Source organism: Protopterus annectens, chromosome 14.part0 (genome assembly GCF_019279795.1).
Source record: "Protopterus annectens isolate FY-2018-M chromosome 14.part0, PAN1.0, whole genome shotgun sequence".
Lineage (NCBI taxonomy): Eukaryota > Metazoa > Chordata > Ceratodontiformes > Protopteridae > Protopterus > Protopterus annectens.
In genome coordinates, this window is record NC_056748.1 from 1,152,562,444 (window position 1) to 1,152,578,455 (window position 16,012).

A 16,012-nucleotide genomic window follows, 5' to 3' on the forward strand; every position below is an offset into this window, starting at 1 on the left:
TAGTGAGGGGTCTGCTGGTGGAGCTGGAGTTGCCAATTTTGACAGAATGTGTTCTGCTAGTGAGCCAATTGGCTACCCATCTAGTAATGTAAGGGGTTAATCCCTAGCTGGGAGAGTTTCTCAGTGATGCCAGAGTGGGGAGTTATGTCGAACACCTTGGCAAGGTCAAGATTGGCTGTATGCGCTCTTACCTTCGTCCATAGCTATGACATTCTCAAATAAATCTACCAGGTTTAATAAGCATGATTTACCCTAAACGAAGCCTAACTGGTTTGGGTCCAGTGTTTGTTGGTGGCCTATGTCCTTGTTTGAGATCCATGGTAATTCCATGTCCTTGCAGATGAGGCTGGTTAAACTTATGGACCTGAAGTTCCCAGGGTCAGTTGATGGGGCCCCCCTTTGTGCAGAGTGATTACTGTTGCTGTTCTCCATTCTGCAGGCACACCTCCAGTTCTCAAGCTATGATTAAGGAAAACACCAAGTGGGTCTGCTAGGTCTTCTTTTCGATTTAGTAAACAACCTGAGATGATATCTAGTCACATTAAGGCTGTGTTTTTGGCCTTGGTGAGCACAGAAAAAGACCTGTTCTCAGGTTGGCGATATTTTCTGGTGTGGTATGAATGATCCCATCTACAACCAGTTTGGCAAATTGCTGGGCATTCTCTTTCAGACTTCTTACGTAGTTAAAGAATGCCTTATGATAATCCTTGGTTAGGGATGTCATTTTAGTTTCATTATTTGCTTTAGAAGACTATACAAGATTTCTGATTTCTTATTTAGGCTTAGGAGGGAACTCCTCCTCTGCAGACTGATATCCCTCTTCCTTTTAAACAACAGTTTCTTCCTCTTGTTATGTAATCTGTTTAACCTTGAGGTCCACCATGGTGTTTTTATGGGAAGACCTGGTTTTGATCTGATCCGCTGCAGCAGAGTTTATGCAGTCTCTTAAGTGTTTGTACAGGGCATTTGCGTGCACTTCTGCATAGTGATCATTGATGTCTGTGATTGCAGATGGCATAAAGCTTTTTATACCATTGCTTAGTAGGCTGTAGTTAGCTTTAGTGAAGCTTTGCTTTAATTTTTGTTCCTGTGAGGGTGTCAGTTCTCGTAGTTACTTCAAACGATTTGTGTTCTGACCTAACCAGGGGGGCATCACACATGGGGAAGGGCAGTGACCCCCCCCCCCATGTTGGTGAGTACTATGTCCAGACCATTAGAGCCCCCTAGTGGGGGTGCCGAATATCTATTCCAAAGCATTTGTGTTAAAGTCCGGGGACCTCTGGGCGAGCGTATTTTTGCTCATGTGTATCCCCCAGTCTATGGAAGGATAGTTGAAATCTCCTCTGACTAAGGTGCTGTGCTGTTTGGTGAGAGATTCCAGTAAATCGAGGTAGACGATGTGCTTATTCTGGTTCATGGTGGGGGATCTGTAGCTAGAAATGATGTGGTGTGGTACTTTCCCAGTAGTTAATTGGACGTGGAGTAGTTCGAGAGAATCATGCTGTTTGACCAGTCTCGAAGTGTATCTGGTTTTAATGAAGATGGAGGCATTTCCACTTTTGGTTCCTTCACGCTCATTTTGAGGTCTGAATGTGTGGAATGCATTGTAGCCTTGCATGGCTGGGGTGCTCTCAGCAAACTTGAACCATGTCTTGGTAACTGCACAGATGTCAGAATCCTCTAAAGTGAGGAGTGCTTCCAGGGAGTGTAGATTTGTGTTTAAACATCTAGCATTAAGCAGCACGACCCTGAGTTTGCCTTGATTAGATTTTGCTACATTGGAAAATTTGTTGTTTTGACATTGCCTAAAAAGGCACTATGGGGGAGGCAAGGGCCTTTGCCAGTATCTGAAAGCCTAGGGTGGACAGGTGCAGATCATCTCTAGCAAAGCAACAAGGTCCGTCTACCATATCCTTCCAGGCTGACAGATACTGGATCTCCCTGGACTGACACCAGAAGCTGAACCAATTGAAGTCTATCATGTTTTGTTTATATTGACATCATCCTGGGTGGGGGTAGGATACTACTTAGGGCTAAGGATGTACCTCTCTTAAGACACACAATCAGAAAATTCCATCATGTAGTCAAGAGAGGTACTTATAGGTTCATAGGTAGGTACTAGGCTATCTGCCTGAAGGCATTTATAAGCCTAGCCAGAATGTGTTGGCTTTCGCCACCCCCTTAGATTAGTTCCCTGTGCCTCTGTCCAGCAGAGCCACCGAAGTGATCCCCAGGGTAAACTTTCTGTTCCCCATCCACTCGTCAAGGTTTCTCTTGAAGAGTGCTAGCGAAGAGCTCTGCCTAATGTAGATAGTAATCTTGTTCCAAAGCATGGGAAGTCTCTGGGACAGGAATCTCCCTCCAGCACGTCCTATTTATTGTTGTGGTGAGGTTTAGATCCCTAGAGCTTGTGGCTCAAGGAGATAATGTTTTCTTTAGGTGGAGCATGTCCATCAATTCTGGGTTGGACATGGCCTTGTATGTCAGGCAGAGATCACCTCTGAGCAGGCGGTATTTAACCGAGTTCAGCTGGAATTTCTTCAGTCGAGCTGCATAGGGCATCTGTTTGAGGCCAGTGATTATTTTGGTGAGGTACTTCTGTGGTCTTTCCAGCTGTTGCAGGTGTCTTGTAAGGTACATCCCAAATGGGGCATTGTACTCTATGATGGGTCTGATGAGTGTTGAGTAGAGGGGCACAATGACCTCTCTCTTGATCTGGATGCAAACCCTTTTATGATTAGGTGGGCCACATCGAAGGATTTTCTAACCACTTTGGCAATGTGATTATCAAAGGAGAGATTACTATCTACTTGGATCCCCAGATCCCTTATTATGTTTTCCGTATTTAGGGGACTACCACCTATGTGGTAGTTTTTAGGTACTTTATTTCCAAAGGGAATAACTATGCACTTTTTGGCATTTAGCTTGAGGCCATGATTTTGACACCAGGTATTTGTCTCAGTGAGACCCTTTTGGAGGATGTCTGTGTCAGCCAGTGAGTTAGTTATAGCCCCTAGTTTGCAGTCGTCTGCGAACTTGGTCAGCCATTGTCCTCCTGTGCTTGTCTGTACCTCTGAGAAGTATATGCCGAACAGGAGGGATCCTAGGACTGAGCCCTGGGGAACGCCACTTGTAGCTGGTTTAGAGTCGGATCTAGCTCCCGCAACTCTCACCATGTGGGTTCTGTCGGTCAGCCAATTGGCAACCCATCTTGTGACATAAGGGTTTATGTTCAGGCTGGTGAGCTTGTCTATAATACAGAATGGGGAATGGTGTCGAAGGCCTTTGCGAAGTCTAGGTAGGCTGTGTGTACCACCTTTCCCTTGTCTATAGCCTTGGTAACTGTCTCAAAGAAGTCCACCAGGTTTAGGAGGTATGATCTGCCCTTAACAAAGCCGGACTGGGTAGGGTCCAGTGTTTGGAGGTTCCCAATGTCTCTGTTAATGAGTTCCATGATGATGTGCTCCATAGCCTTGCAGACCAAGCTAGTCAGGCATATAGGGCAATAGTTCCTGGGGTTTGTTGTGGCTCCACCTTTGTAGAGCGAAATAACCATTGCTGTGCGCCACTCTATGGGTACGTAGCCTGTGGAGAGGCTGAGTTTGAACAGTGTGTTTAGGTGAGGGGTTCGTTGGTCTTTGAGCTCATGTAGGGTGCAGCCTGGGACACTGTCTGGTCCCATTGATGCTGTGTTTTTGGCCTTGGAGAGGGCTATTTTAACCTGAGTGTCTGTGATTTCAGGGGCTCTACATTCTTCTGGTATGGTTATGGGCTCTTTTGGGGGTGAGAGGGAGGTGAAGTTTGCACTGAACCTATTTGCCAGGATGTTGGCAATATCAGTTGGTTCAGTGTATTTTGTGCCATTCTGCACTAACTGCGAGCAGATCTGAGCATTGCCACTTAGATTCTTGACATAGCTAAAGAATGCCTTGTAGTTATCTTTGGAGTCCTTGGCAAGTTTTCTTTCAAAGCTCGCCTTGGACGATTTTATGAGGGATCGTAGTTTCTTGCTGATACTGATCAGGGATGTCTTCCCTTCTTGGGATTTTACTCTTTTTCTGTACTAGTTTCCTCCTTCTGTTGTATAGCTTGTTTATGGCAGGGGTCCACCAGACTGGTTTCCTTTTCTTGGAGGAGTGAGTCTTGGTTTTGCTTGAGATAGCACGATCCATGCATTCTTGTAGGTGCCCATAGAATGCATTAGTAAAGGATTTTCCAGCTTGGACAGCGTTATCCCTGAGCATGGGGTCTTTGAAACTTTCCACCTCGGTCTTAAGTAACGTGAAGTTTGCTTTTGAAAAGTTTTTCACAGTGGTTTCCTTGTCGGGGGATGGGATGGAATGTGGAAATCAAAAGTGATTTGTTTATGGTCAGATCTAACCAGCGTGGGGTTGACCTCCGGTGTGGAACATCGGTCGCCCATGTTGGTGATGATGAGGTCCAATATGTTGTCACCTCTGGTGGGAGTGTTTACCAGTTGTTCCAGGGTGTTTGAATTTATAAATTCTAGGAAATGTTGGGCAAGGGAGTTAGTACTTGAGTAGTTTTCCCAGTTAATGTTTGGGTAGTTGAAATCGCCCAATATTGGGGTGTTTGGTAGGACCTTTATGTTACCCAGTGTTTCCAGAAATGCGGAATGGGGGTCCTGGGACATGGTGGGTGATCTGTAGCAAGCTACAATTTGAATTGCAGTTTTGCCCATTGCTAGTTGCACGTGGATATTCTCTGAATCATCGTGCTGTGCCACTAATCTGGAGGTGTGGGTATCCTTGATGAATATGGGTACTCCCCCACCTTTTGTATTTCGGTCCAGGTTCTGTGGCCGAAATGCATGGTATGAGTTGTAGCCTGGTAGTGCTGGGGTGCTCTCTGGAGCCTTAAATCAGGTTTCTGTTACTGCACATATATCGATTTTCTCCATACTGAGGAGTGGCTCGAGTGCGTGCATTTTGTGGTTTAGACTTTTGGCATTGAGTAGTATTACCCTCAGATTTTTGTTACTTGTGCTATTTACGGCGGTGGGTTTGTCTTTTGAGCCTTGCCTAAAAAAGGCACTATGGGGGTGGCAAGAGCCTTAGCCAGTATTTGAAAGCCTAAGGGTAACAGGTGCAAGTCATCTCTAGCGAAGTAGCGTGGCTTGTCGAGCATGTCATCCCAGGCAGACAGACACTGGATCCCCTTTGAATGACACCAGAAATTGATCATTTTTTTCTTTATCCCGTGGTATCATTCTTGGTGAGGGCAGGATGCTACTCTGGGTCAGGGGGTCATACCAGCCTGGGCTATGTGATCAGAGAGCTCTTCCATGTCTCCATGTAGTCCAGGGAGGTACGGCTCAGGTCATTCACACCAACATGGACAATGACAGAGTCGTATTTGTACTTGTTCTGGAGTGACCTGAGTGCTTGTGTTATGTGGCGGATCCTGTCACCCAACAGACAGCTAACAGCAACCTTCTCCTTATTCAGCCTAGGAAGTAGGACGTCAGTGTCCCTGACTATAGTCCCCTATTACTAGTATGTTGGGTATGTTTTTTTGCCTTGAGGGCTGTGATTGCGTGGCACACTGGTTTTGTGAAGTATGTGTTTCGTGGTTTGTGTTGGGGGGGTGGGGGTTGCTTGGATGTCTGCTTTGGAGGGCTCTGTTGCTTTTGCAGATTTTTATTTAGAGCCTCCGAGTATGTTTTCGTGTATTTACGTGTGTTTTTTTGCTGGTGCTGGTTTAATGGGTCTATGTGAGACTGGTGGTGTGATGCCAGTATTTCCCTTCTCCTCTTGAGTGTCTGTTCCACTCTTGGGTTGAGAGAGCTTAGCCTTCAGTTTGGCTGTATAATTGCATCTCTTGCATGTATTAGTGTTTAGTGGTAGGAGGGAGAGGGTTGACTGTGTACATGAGGCAGTTGTAACATTGCCTCAAAATGCCCAGATTCACCAGTTGGACTGGAGAGTACGCCTGAAACTGCCCTTTAGACATGCCTGGATAGGTACAGTAAACTATTTTACTGAATGGCTGGTAAGGTCAAATAGAGAGCCTTGTCCTTCTGTAGTGCTAGGGTTTATAAGTGCTTGATATGAGTTTTGAGCAAGTGCCAGGCTGAGAAATGAATGGCTTGAGTGCTTAACTTGAAAGTATGTCTAGTTCCTAGGGAAAAATTAAAGAGGAGACTTTGTGGTGCCAGGAATAGTTATACCCTAGCTAACCGGGCAAATGCGTTTTTTATAGCAGGGAAATGAAAGAGATGGAAATTAGCCCAAAATGGCCAGTAAACTACTACTTTCTGGGCTGAAACCACTCCTCTAGGGACTGATAGGCTGCTCAAAGCTCCCGTCTCTCACAGGTGAACAGAGAAACTTCCTTCTATCCAAGTAAGATATGGGCAAACACAGAGATTTGTAACACAGCCCTGAATTCAGCACTAACCTGAAAACTGGACTATACTAGCTTAGAAAGGCGGGAAACAAGTATTTTTTTTTTCAGAAAATAAAGCAGATACAATAAAAAAAAACTTTAAATGCGCATAAAAAGATGCTTATTGTTAAATATATCAGTTCAGAGTTGTAGTCAATGCCTCTAGTAATAAAGTAGGAAGAAACACAAATACAGTAAAAGCAGATGAATAAAGTGCAATTTGATATATATATATATATATATATATATATATATATATATATATATATATATATATATATATTAAAACAATAGAAAACAAACTATCTGATGTAAACAAGTTACCCAATTAACCAGAAAAAAACTCAACTGAGCCCTGTTCCAGCAGTCCTCAGTCAGACAAGTTCTAACTGCACACTCCCGCTACTAGGGTGCAGGGGAACCTTCTCCAAAAAAGATGACCTGGATCAGTGCTCAAGTTATACAAACAAAGCTAGATTCAACAGGCCTGCCTTCCCAGCAGAGCCTTGGTTCTTCCTTCATTGGCACCACTCTCCACCCCCACGGATCCGGTATCTGAGGCCTCTCGTCTACCACGGGGACAGCTGGCCCTGGACAGCCTCCAGTCCATCCCTTCAATGGAACCAGAATTTTCCTCTGACACCTCCCGGAGAGTACCCCACTGATGAGGTCTCTCGGAAGAGATGGTGTAAAAAGAGGCACCTGGATTCCCCCAAGGAATACTTCACTACCGACACTGATTTAAAGGAAGGGGAGGGGTCCCGAAGATATCCACATGAGGATGTCACCTTTTCAGCCATCCTAAAGAGACACCGCCAAAGAGGTGGTAGGTCTTCCCAAAACCCCATCCCAGAGGAAACGGTGCTGTTGAAGGCTTTTGCCCCCCCCCCCAAAAATGCAGTGATTGAACTAGTATCTTACTAATGCATAAAAGGAACCAGACACTGTAGAGCCCATCCAAAAGAGGCCAGATAAGATTCTTAACGTGCCTACTCACAAACCACATTGGATTAAAGGGATCCCAGTAGATGTCATGGTGGCTGTGGCAGCCACTAAGAGCGAGCTAGCCCAAGAAAGCTCCTCTGTCCATCCCTTAGGGCTGTGAACAGATACGGTAAGAAAGTTTACACTTTGTCCAGTTTTGCCTTACAGCGTTAAACTACCTTTCCTATTTTACTAGACTGCAGAGAGACCTTGGCAAAGAACTCTGAGTCTACCCCAGAGTCCATGTCTGCCGCAGATCAGAAGACCTTTTCTTCCAGAATGGCCCCTCTATTTTCCATGTCTAATGTGTCCATGAGGTTGATCTCCCACACTCCAGAGGGCACTTCTAGGGTGGCCGATTTGGGCATTGCCATCAGGCACCATGCCTGGATGTGGCTCTGTGACTTCACAGAACCTTTCAAGACATCATTCATCAATGCCCCCTTCAGATCATCCTTGTTCAGTCCAACAGTAAGAGAGAGAGAGACTCCCGGAGCAAGAAAGATGGAAAGACCTTGTCTGCCATCGGGATCTGTTTTTCTACCCCACAAAGGTTCTTTTCCAGGAACCAACATGGGGGAAAAATTGTGGTTCAAGAAATCTTAAAGTCCTTGTCAGGAATCTCAGGGAGACATTCCCCCAGAGTCAGAGGGGGTAACAGCTACAACAAAAGACACCCCGTGGCAGAAGGGGGTCTGCAGCTCACAGTGTCTCCGTATTCCTTCTTAGACAGACCTTTGTAGGGTTCCTGAACGGTGGCCTGACTGCCCTCTTCTGGAGGCAGTCAGGGGTGGTGCTTCTTACACCCACAAGCCTGGGCAGCCATCATATCCAGATGATACATTATTCCCTTTTTTGGAAAACCCCAAACCAAAGTTTTTCCTCCCCGGTGTCCCACCCAATCAGAGCAAGAAGGCAGCTCAAGAAATCGCAAAGCTGCTACAAAAAAGAGTCATCTAGGAGGTCCGTCCCGACCAGATAGGATCAGGCATCTACTCAAGATTCTTTTTAGTACCAAAAAAGATGGAGGACCTGTGAACGATCCTGGACTGGACATCCCTGATTAAATCAGTAAAGAATTCAAACTTCAGGATGGTCACTGTCCAGTCCAGTCTACTACTACTGAGAATGGAAGACTGGATGTGCTCTATAGACCTGAAGGATGTGTACTGCCACATCAAAAGGGACAGGCGCTCCAGACAGGGCCTTCATTTCAGACTGTGAGCCAGCCTACCAATTCAGATCGCTTCCGTTCAGTCTCACCACAGCCCTCAGGGTGTTCACCAAATGCATAGAGGTTGTCACAGCCCATCTCAGGCTTCAGGGATTTCATGTGTTTCCATATCTGGATGACTAGCTCCTAAACGTACCAACGAGGCATCTACTGGAACAAGACAGAGATTATTTGTTACAGTTAGCTCCCTCTCTAGGCATAATGATCAATATTCAGAAATCCCAGCTGCAGCCCATTCAAACCATAGACTTCATCAGAGCACATCTGGGCACGATCTCAACAAGAGCCTACCTCACTCTGGATAGGATCATAATTTTGCAGTCTCATATCAGAGATTCTAGCCACCCCTGCCCCCACTGTGAATTTTGTACTGAGGGTTTTGTGTTCCTTGGCAGCCACGATAACTTTGTTACCCACAGCTCACCTACACATGAGTATTGCAATGGACTCTAGCAGTTCAGTGGTCATTACTCAGGCACCCCTTTAACTTTCCGATCAAACTTTCACGAGTATGCAGGGACTCTCTTCTTTGGTGGCTTCATTCCCAAGAGGTCATACAGAGATGACCCTTTGTTCTTCCCCCTCCCAAAGCCACTCTGACCATGCACACTTCCCAGATGGGGTTGGGGGTCATTTTCTGGGAAGGATGGTCCAAGGCATGTGGACTCTCCAAGAGACCAAATTGCATATCAGTGTCCTGGAGATGAGAGCGGTCCTTCTAGCATTGCAAGCTCTACACAGCTTTCTTCCTCTGGGAATAGTTTCAGTACAGTCAGACAGTATGTCAGTGATCTTGTACATCAACAAACGGGGGAACCAGATCTTACCCGTTGTGTTGAGAAGCAATAAGGGTGTGGCAATGGGCAGTCTGTACCAACCGCTTTCATACAGTAATGCACATTCAGGGGGGAGTCCACCATCCTGGCGGACAAGCTCAGAGAAGTTCGTCTGATGCCTCGCAAGTGGTCTCTGAATCAATCAGTGGCAAATATGATTTTCCGGAAATGGGTTCAACTCTGCTGCGATATATTTGCATCCCCCTTCAACAACAAATGCAGCAGTTTCTTTGCCCTGGTCCCTCCACAGGGTCAGTCACCAAGGGACACTCTGGCTTATGCTTGGCCCTTCGGTCTGCTTTACACTTTCCCTCCAGTCCCAAATTTATGCAGAAAGCATGCAGGTTGATGAGCAAAGTTATCCCTGTTGCCCTCTTCTGGCCTTGTCAAGTCTGATTCACCTTTCTTTGATCTCATCTAGTTTGCCCACCAATGACTCTGGATCCAGTTCTGGATCTGCTATCTCACCCATTAGAGCACTTCCACCCAGATCTCCAAGGGCTGAAATTAACCGCAAGGTTTCTCCAATTACAGTAATGACTAGACACTCTAGGCTTTCATCCCCAGTCTGAAAAAATTCTGATCTCCGCTCATAAGTTTTGTACTAGGAAAGTCTACGAGAGCAAATGGAAGAGTCTTTCCCTATGGGCACAAAAACAACAGATAGATCCTTTCACTGCTCCCATTCTGAAAGTTTTGGGTTTTTTGGCTTTCCTCTTCCAAAATGGAGACAGCACTCCACTGTGTAAGTACAGTTCGCAGCTATTTCCAATTTACATATGGGGGAAACTCGCCATCTCTGGCTTCATTTAAACTTTGCAAAATGTTTGAGAGGTACCTTTCTACTTCATCCCCTGGTCAAAGACCTACTCCTCTGTGTGATCTAACCATGGTTTTACCAGCCCTAGTCGTTCCTCCTTTTGAACCTGCGGCTAAAATATACCTGAAATTTCTCTCATGGAAGACTGTTTTTCTGGTGGCTATCACCTCAGCAAGAAGGGTTTCAGATCTACAAGCCTTTTCCTCTAAACCCCCTTACATAATCTTTTACAAAGATAGTTTCCCTACGTACCAACCCATCTTTCTTACCAAAAGTGGCTACAAAAGATAATATAACTCAATCTATCAACCTTCCTGTTTTCTTTTCCAACTTCCAAAACAAAGGAGAGTATACTCTCCACCTTCTGAATGTTCATAGGCAATTACACTTTTACCTGGACAGAACTAAGTCTTGCTTGAAGTCAGAACAGCAGTTTGTCTTTTTTTCTGATGTAGGGAAAGGTCGAGCAGTCACTAAGACTACCCTTGCCAAATGGTTGAGAGATTGTATTTCCTTTGTGTTCTCTTCCAAGAACAGGCCATTTCCAGACAAAATCAAGGCTCATTCTGCAAGGTCTATGACAGCTTTTCAGGCCTTTTGGTTTAGATTTTCTATTGATGACATTTGGGCAGCTGCATCTTGGTCAAATTCCCATACCTTTGTTACACACTACAAGCTGGACATTACTTCCGGGAACAGAACTGCCTTTGGCTCTGCAGTGCTCCGTAATATCCTTCCATGAGGGCCACACTAGGGTTATTGTAGCTGGGAACTCTGTCCCACAGGTTGAGGAGGAATGACAGTGACAACATCAGATAAAGAAGTTATGTTTTTACTATAACATTCCATCTGTGTTGTCACTGCATTCCTCAATCTTCCCCCTCTCATTCCCCCTGTCCATGACTGAGAGACCTGTTCGTAGACTTCATGGGAACCACAGTTCCTGTTTGGGCTCCTGATCATAAATTCTCTGATATTTATAAGGCCATCTTTGTCTCTGTTAGATTGATTGTGTTGGTACAGGGTTACTGCAATCTCAGTCTGAAGTTGACCGGGTGAATGACTCATTATGGGTAGGATGGGAGGAGCTCAAGCTTTGATTCTTCGGCTTGGAAGATGGCCAAGTCGGATCGGAGAGTCGAATCCGAGACCCACAGGTCGAGGAAGAATGCAGTGACAACTCTGATGGAACATTATGATAAGAACATAACTTCATTTTTTTTTTTTTTGTGTGTCTCTACAGCTGCACTTTATGACTAAGATGATGATGGTGATACAATTTGTACAACTCTCTAATTCAGCTTCTGCAGAAGTTAAATTATACAGAAAGTACTTTCTCATTTACCTATCTGAACATTAATGTTGTATGTTTACACATTTAATTCTATTTATCTTACTTTTTATTTATTTTTTTTTTATTGCAGCTTGGAGAACTACTAAAAGACTGGCGTCGTCTCAATGTAGCCATCACCAGAGCCAAAAATAAGCTAATCATGTTGGGTAGTATGTCCACGTTATACCGCTACTCTCCTCTGGAGAAATTACTGAATTACTTGAAAAGTGAAAACATGATATCCTTTACATTTTGTATACTTAACAGATTATGGGATTCATTTGCAAGAGTATATGTAGTTGTCAAATGCATATTGCTTTAAAGGTACCCTGCATTCACTATGGTTGTTACCCAGGAAATATTATATTTATAGAGGCAAAGTGTTTCCCAAGAATACTTGAAACCTTGTGTTTGTATAGCAGAGATCCTTGCAGGTAAGTGTATGTTCTTTGACGGATAGATTAGTGACATTTGTTCATTGCTGAAGCTGACATTTGTCTTAAGCCTTTATGACGGCTGCCCACTGACAAATCTAGAACAGTTGGTGCACAGATAATTCTGATATTCTTTATATGGATCATTGTTAAACTAGTAATATCTTTTATAAGATAAGATCTTAATAAAATCATTGCCATAGGTGGGATCTGACATCAGACATTTTATAGAGCTATGAAACCACTTCCCCCTCCTCCTCCTCCTCACAGGGGGGCATCAGCGCCTTCCTTGTATAAAGACATGTTAGTATATGCTGTCTTGTATCCAGCAAGCAGTTTTGATATCCTTTCTGCTTTGTCGCATCTTAAGTCCTTTTACTGTGTTTTAGGTGGACTGCCCATAGAAGGGAGCACAGTGGCATAGTAGAAACATAACTGGGATGAATAGAAAAACAGGGACCTCAGCCTACAGCCGTGCCCTGTGTGGCACTTGACTCTACTATTCTGAGAATGTACATGAAAAACAGTATATCCACACAAATAAGACTCTGTCAAACTTGCAGCATTTTTAAACCACTGCTTAACTCATTCACTCCAGTGGAGCTCAGGAAGTTTGCGCTGTAACTTCCAATGGGCGGAGCCTAAACCTTTTGAAAGAATCAAATAATGTTCTCACATTTCAAACAAATGATGTGAAGTTGTTAAATCTCGCCGTTTATTCTCACTGATGGGTTCGGAGCCGATCCTCTGCTCTGACACGGCCTATAGCAAAAGCTCAAGGTTTGCCAGTAGCTCGAGACCAAGCCCCTTATCCCACAATGCATTGCTGGAATTATCTCAGATCTCGTTTGCCGCGGCAAGAGATCTTGGTGATCCAGTCAGCTCGGACCATATTTTTGCTTAAATCGCAAGTTTAAAAATTTCTTTCTCCTCCTTTTTTATATATATAATTCTCTATCTCGTGTGTGTGTGTTTCACGTTAAAATACTGTAGTTATACGTATGTTAGATTGTAGTAGGTGGTGCCCTGTGTTGGCTTAGTTTCTTAGAGTGTTAGCCCTATTTAGATTTAACAAATTTCTTCTTATTAGTACTTTTTTAGTGTGAGCCTAGTTAGCCCTGTATTTAACCTCTGCAAGTTAATTCTGTGGTGTGCTGTTTCAAACTTTGATTACTCTTTGAACATGTTGGATGAGAGGGAGAAGTCTCATCCCAAATCGGGGTTTAAGAAATGTCCAGATTGTGGACAGAAAATATCCGTCACTGACGGGCATGTCCAATGTGTTTACTGTCTGGGGGCTAAACACCTCCAAGACTCTTGCAGTATTTGCCACTCTTTTTCCTCTAGGGTGCTCTTAGAGAGAGGGAGAAAACTTATTGATAGGGGGGTTGCTACAGCATCCTTTCTCTGAGGCGTTGGGTAGCCAGGATGGTGCTTGCACTTCCTCAAAATCATCTAAATCTTCTGGAGATTCTAAAGTTTCTAAGAAGGCAAAAAGAATGGAGGGTACAGGGTCATCGGTTCCACAGTCCTCGGAACCGAGTGTCCCTTTGGTTCGGAGCCATCTCCCAGTCTCTGAGGTTCCCTCATCTCCTCTGCTCCAGTCAGCACCTACGGTGTATTCCTCGAAGTCTTCGGTCAGCCTCTCAGATATGGATATGGATCGGCTAGTGCAGAAGCTTCTATGGGCACCAGGACTTGCTAAATTGTTGTCGGCCCCGACCCTTTCGTAGGAGCCGAAGACCATTAAACCGGACTTGATGACTCTTCCGAGCCGTACTGGACTCTCTGAGCCGTAGGAGCCCGAACCGATAGTTGTCGAACCTATGCAGCAGAGACCCGCACTGGTGTTATCTATTCCATCTACTCGGAAGTCCTCGGCGCCGACACTCTCTTGTCGTTTCCTGGGAGGATAGTCGGACCGATTTGTCGGTGCCGACTCTTCCTTTCGGGTCTTTGGCTCGGATGAGCTCGGCTCCTACCTCGGGCTTGGAGCCCATGGTTTTGGTGCGGGAGGATCGGACGGTCCCTCCGGATCCGTCTACCCCTTCTCATCGGGACCATGATACTTTCACTGCCATGAGGAGAGTCCTGTCTCCTATGACATTGTCGACATCAGTTTGGGCTTCCTTCTCCCCTCAAGCACCTGTGTCCGCTTCTATGTCTACCGGTCCCCGAAAGCGTAGAGACCCTGAGCCTCAAGTAGCCCCACTGGGCACCCCCTGTTCTTCCGAGACCTCCCCAGATCCCCCCCACTGAGGAGGTACCCAGGAAGAGACTGTGCAAGAGGAGGCACTTGGACTCCCCACAGGAGTCTTTTACATCCGACACTGACTTGGATGAGTCAGAAGGGTCCCCTCGATCCCCCTCTGAGGATATCTCCTTTGCGGAGATATTGCAGATCCTGAGTCAGAGGGGTGGTTGGCAGTTCAAAACCCCTACTGAGGACGAGTCAGTGCTCTTGAAGGCTTTTGGGTCTCAACCTTCCACTTCTTGGGTGTCTCCGCCTTACGATGAGCTCATGGAGCTGATCTCTAGTAAGGCGTGGGAGTCACCGGAGGCCATGGAACCTGTCCCTCAGAAGCCGAATAAGTTCATCTCTGCCCCAGTGGACAAAGCCTTTTTGACCAAAGGAGTGCCTGTTGATGCCATGGTGGTAGCTGCAGCCACCAAAAAGGAAGTGTCTGAAACATCCGCATCTGTCCATCCTCCTAACAGAGATTCTAGGATCATGGATAGATATGAGAAACGCATGTTTAGTTCAGCAACTTTTTCACTGCAATCGCTGAACTATTTAACCCATTTCATGAGACTACAAAGAGATCTCCTGAAAGAGCTAGAAGATACTCTCCAGGGTACGGTAGCTGCAGGGGTTGCTGACAAAGTCAACACACAACTCGCTACTCTAAACTCGGTTGTGAACTCGTCCATGCGTCTCATATCTTATGCAGCTGATAGGCATTGCTCTGCGGAGACCAGCCTGGATGCGTCTCTGTTCCTTTGCGGAGCTCTTTAAGTCTTCCTTTATCAACACCCCACTTGATGGCTCATCACTGTTTGGGCCTAAAGTAAAGGAAACTTTAACCAAGTGTGAGCAGGAAGGCAAGACCCTATCTGCCGTTGGTGTCCGTTTTTCTACACCTACTCGGCCCTATCCCAAGGGCGGAAAAATGTGGTTCCAAAAAGCACATGGAGCCTTTCAGGACACACGTGGAGAAACCCCCTCTAGAGGCAGAGAAGGGGGTTATAATGGAAGGCGCTGTTCGCGTGGCAGAGGGGGTCCGCAGCAACAGGGTAACAGAGATCAGTTCTTTGGTCAGCCGTACTAGCGCTCCTGAAAGGAGGCCCGGCTGGAGGCAGTCGGGGGTCGCTTATTTTGTACCCAGAAGCCTGGCTAAACATAACGTCAGATACATGGGTACAAAGCATCATATCCAGAGGATATTTCATACCGTTCTCTTCCCCTCCCATTCCTGTAAACAGAATCCCAGATATTCCACCCAGTCTCAGGGAACAAGCAATCATAGAGGTCCACAAATTGCTAGAAAAAGAGTCATCCAACCAGTCCCAGCAGACCAAGTTGGATTCGGAACTTAATCAAGATTATTTTTGGTACCAAAGAAAACAGGGGACTGGAGTCCTATCTTGGACCTCAGCAGACTCAACCAATTCGTAAAGAAAGAGAAGTTCTGAATGGTCACACTTCAGTCCATTCTTCCCTTCCTAGGGAAAGGCAATTGGATGTGCTCCATAGATCTCAAGGACGTGTACTATCACACAAAGATGAACAGACGCTCCAGGGATCACCTGCGTTTCCAGCTGGGAGCCAATCATTACCAGTTTTGAGCCCTGCCCTTTGGTCTCACTACAGCCCTCAGAGTGTTCACCAAATGCATGGCAGTGGTCACGGCTCACCTGAGGCGTCTAGGATTCCAGGTGTTTCCATACCTAGACAATTGGCTC

The 16,012-nt window shown here is 45.6% G+C and overlaps 1 protein-coding gene across 2 annotated transcripts in view; it reads left to right on the plus strand.

The window, feature by feature from the left end:
- Positions 1–16,012, plus strand: part of DNA2 (DNA replication helicase/nuclease 2) — a 1,108,563-nt gene that overhangs the window by 953,247 nt on the left and 139,304 nt on the right. For both annotated transcript variants that reach the window (XM_044056952.1, XM_044056951.1), the window contains exon 21: positions 11,707–11,853. In XM_044056952.1, the coding sequence (XP_043912887.1) occupies positions 11,707–11,853 (147 nt within the window). The remainder of the gene's footprint in view (positions 1–11,706; positions 11,854–16,012) is intronic.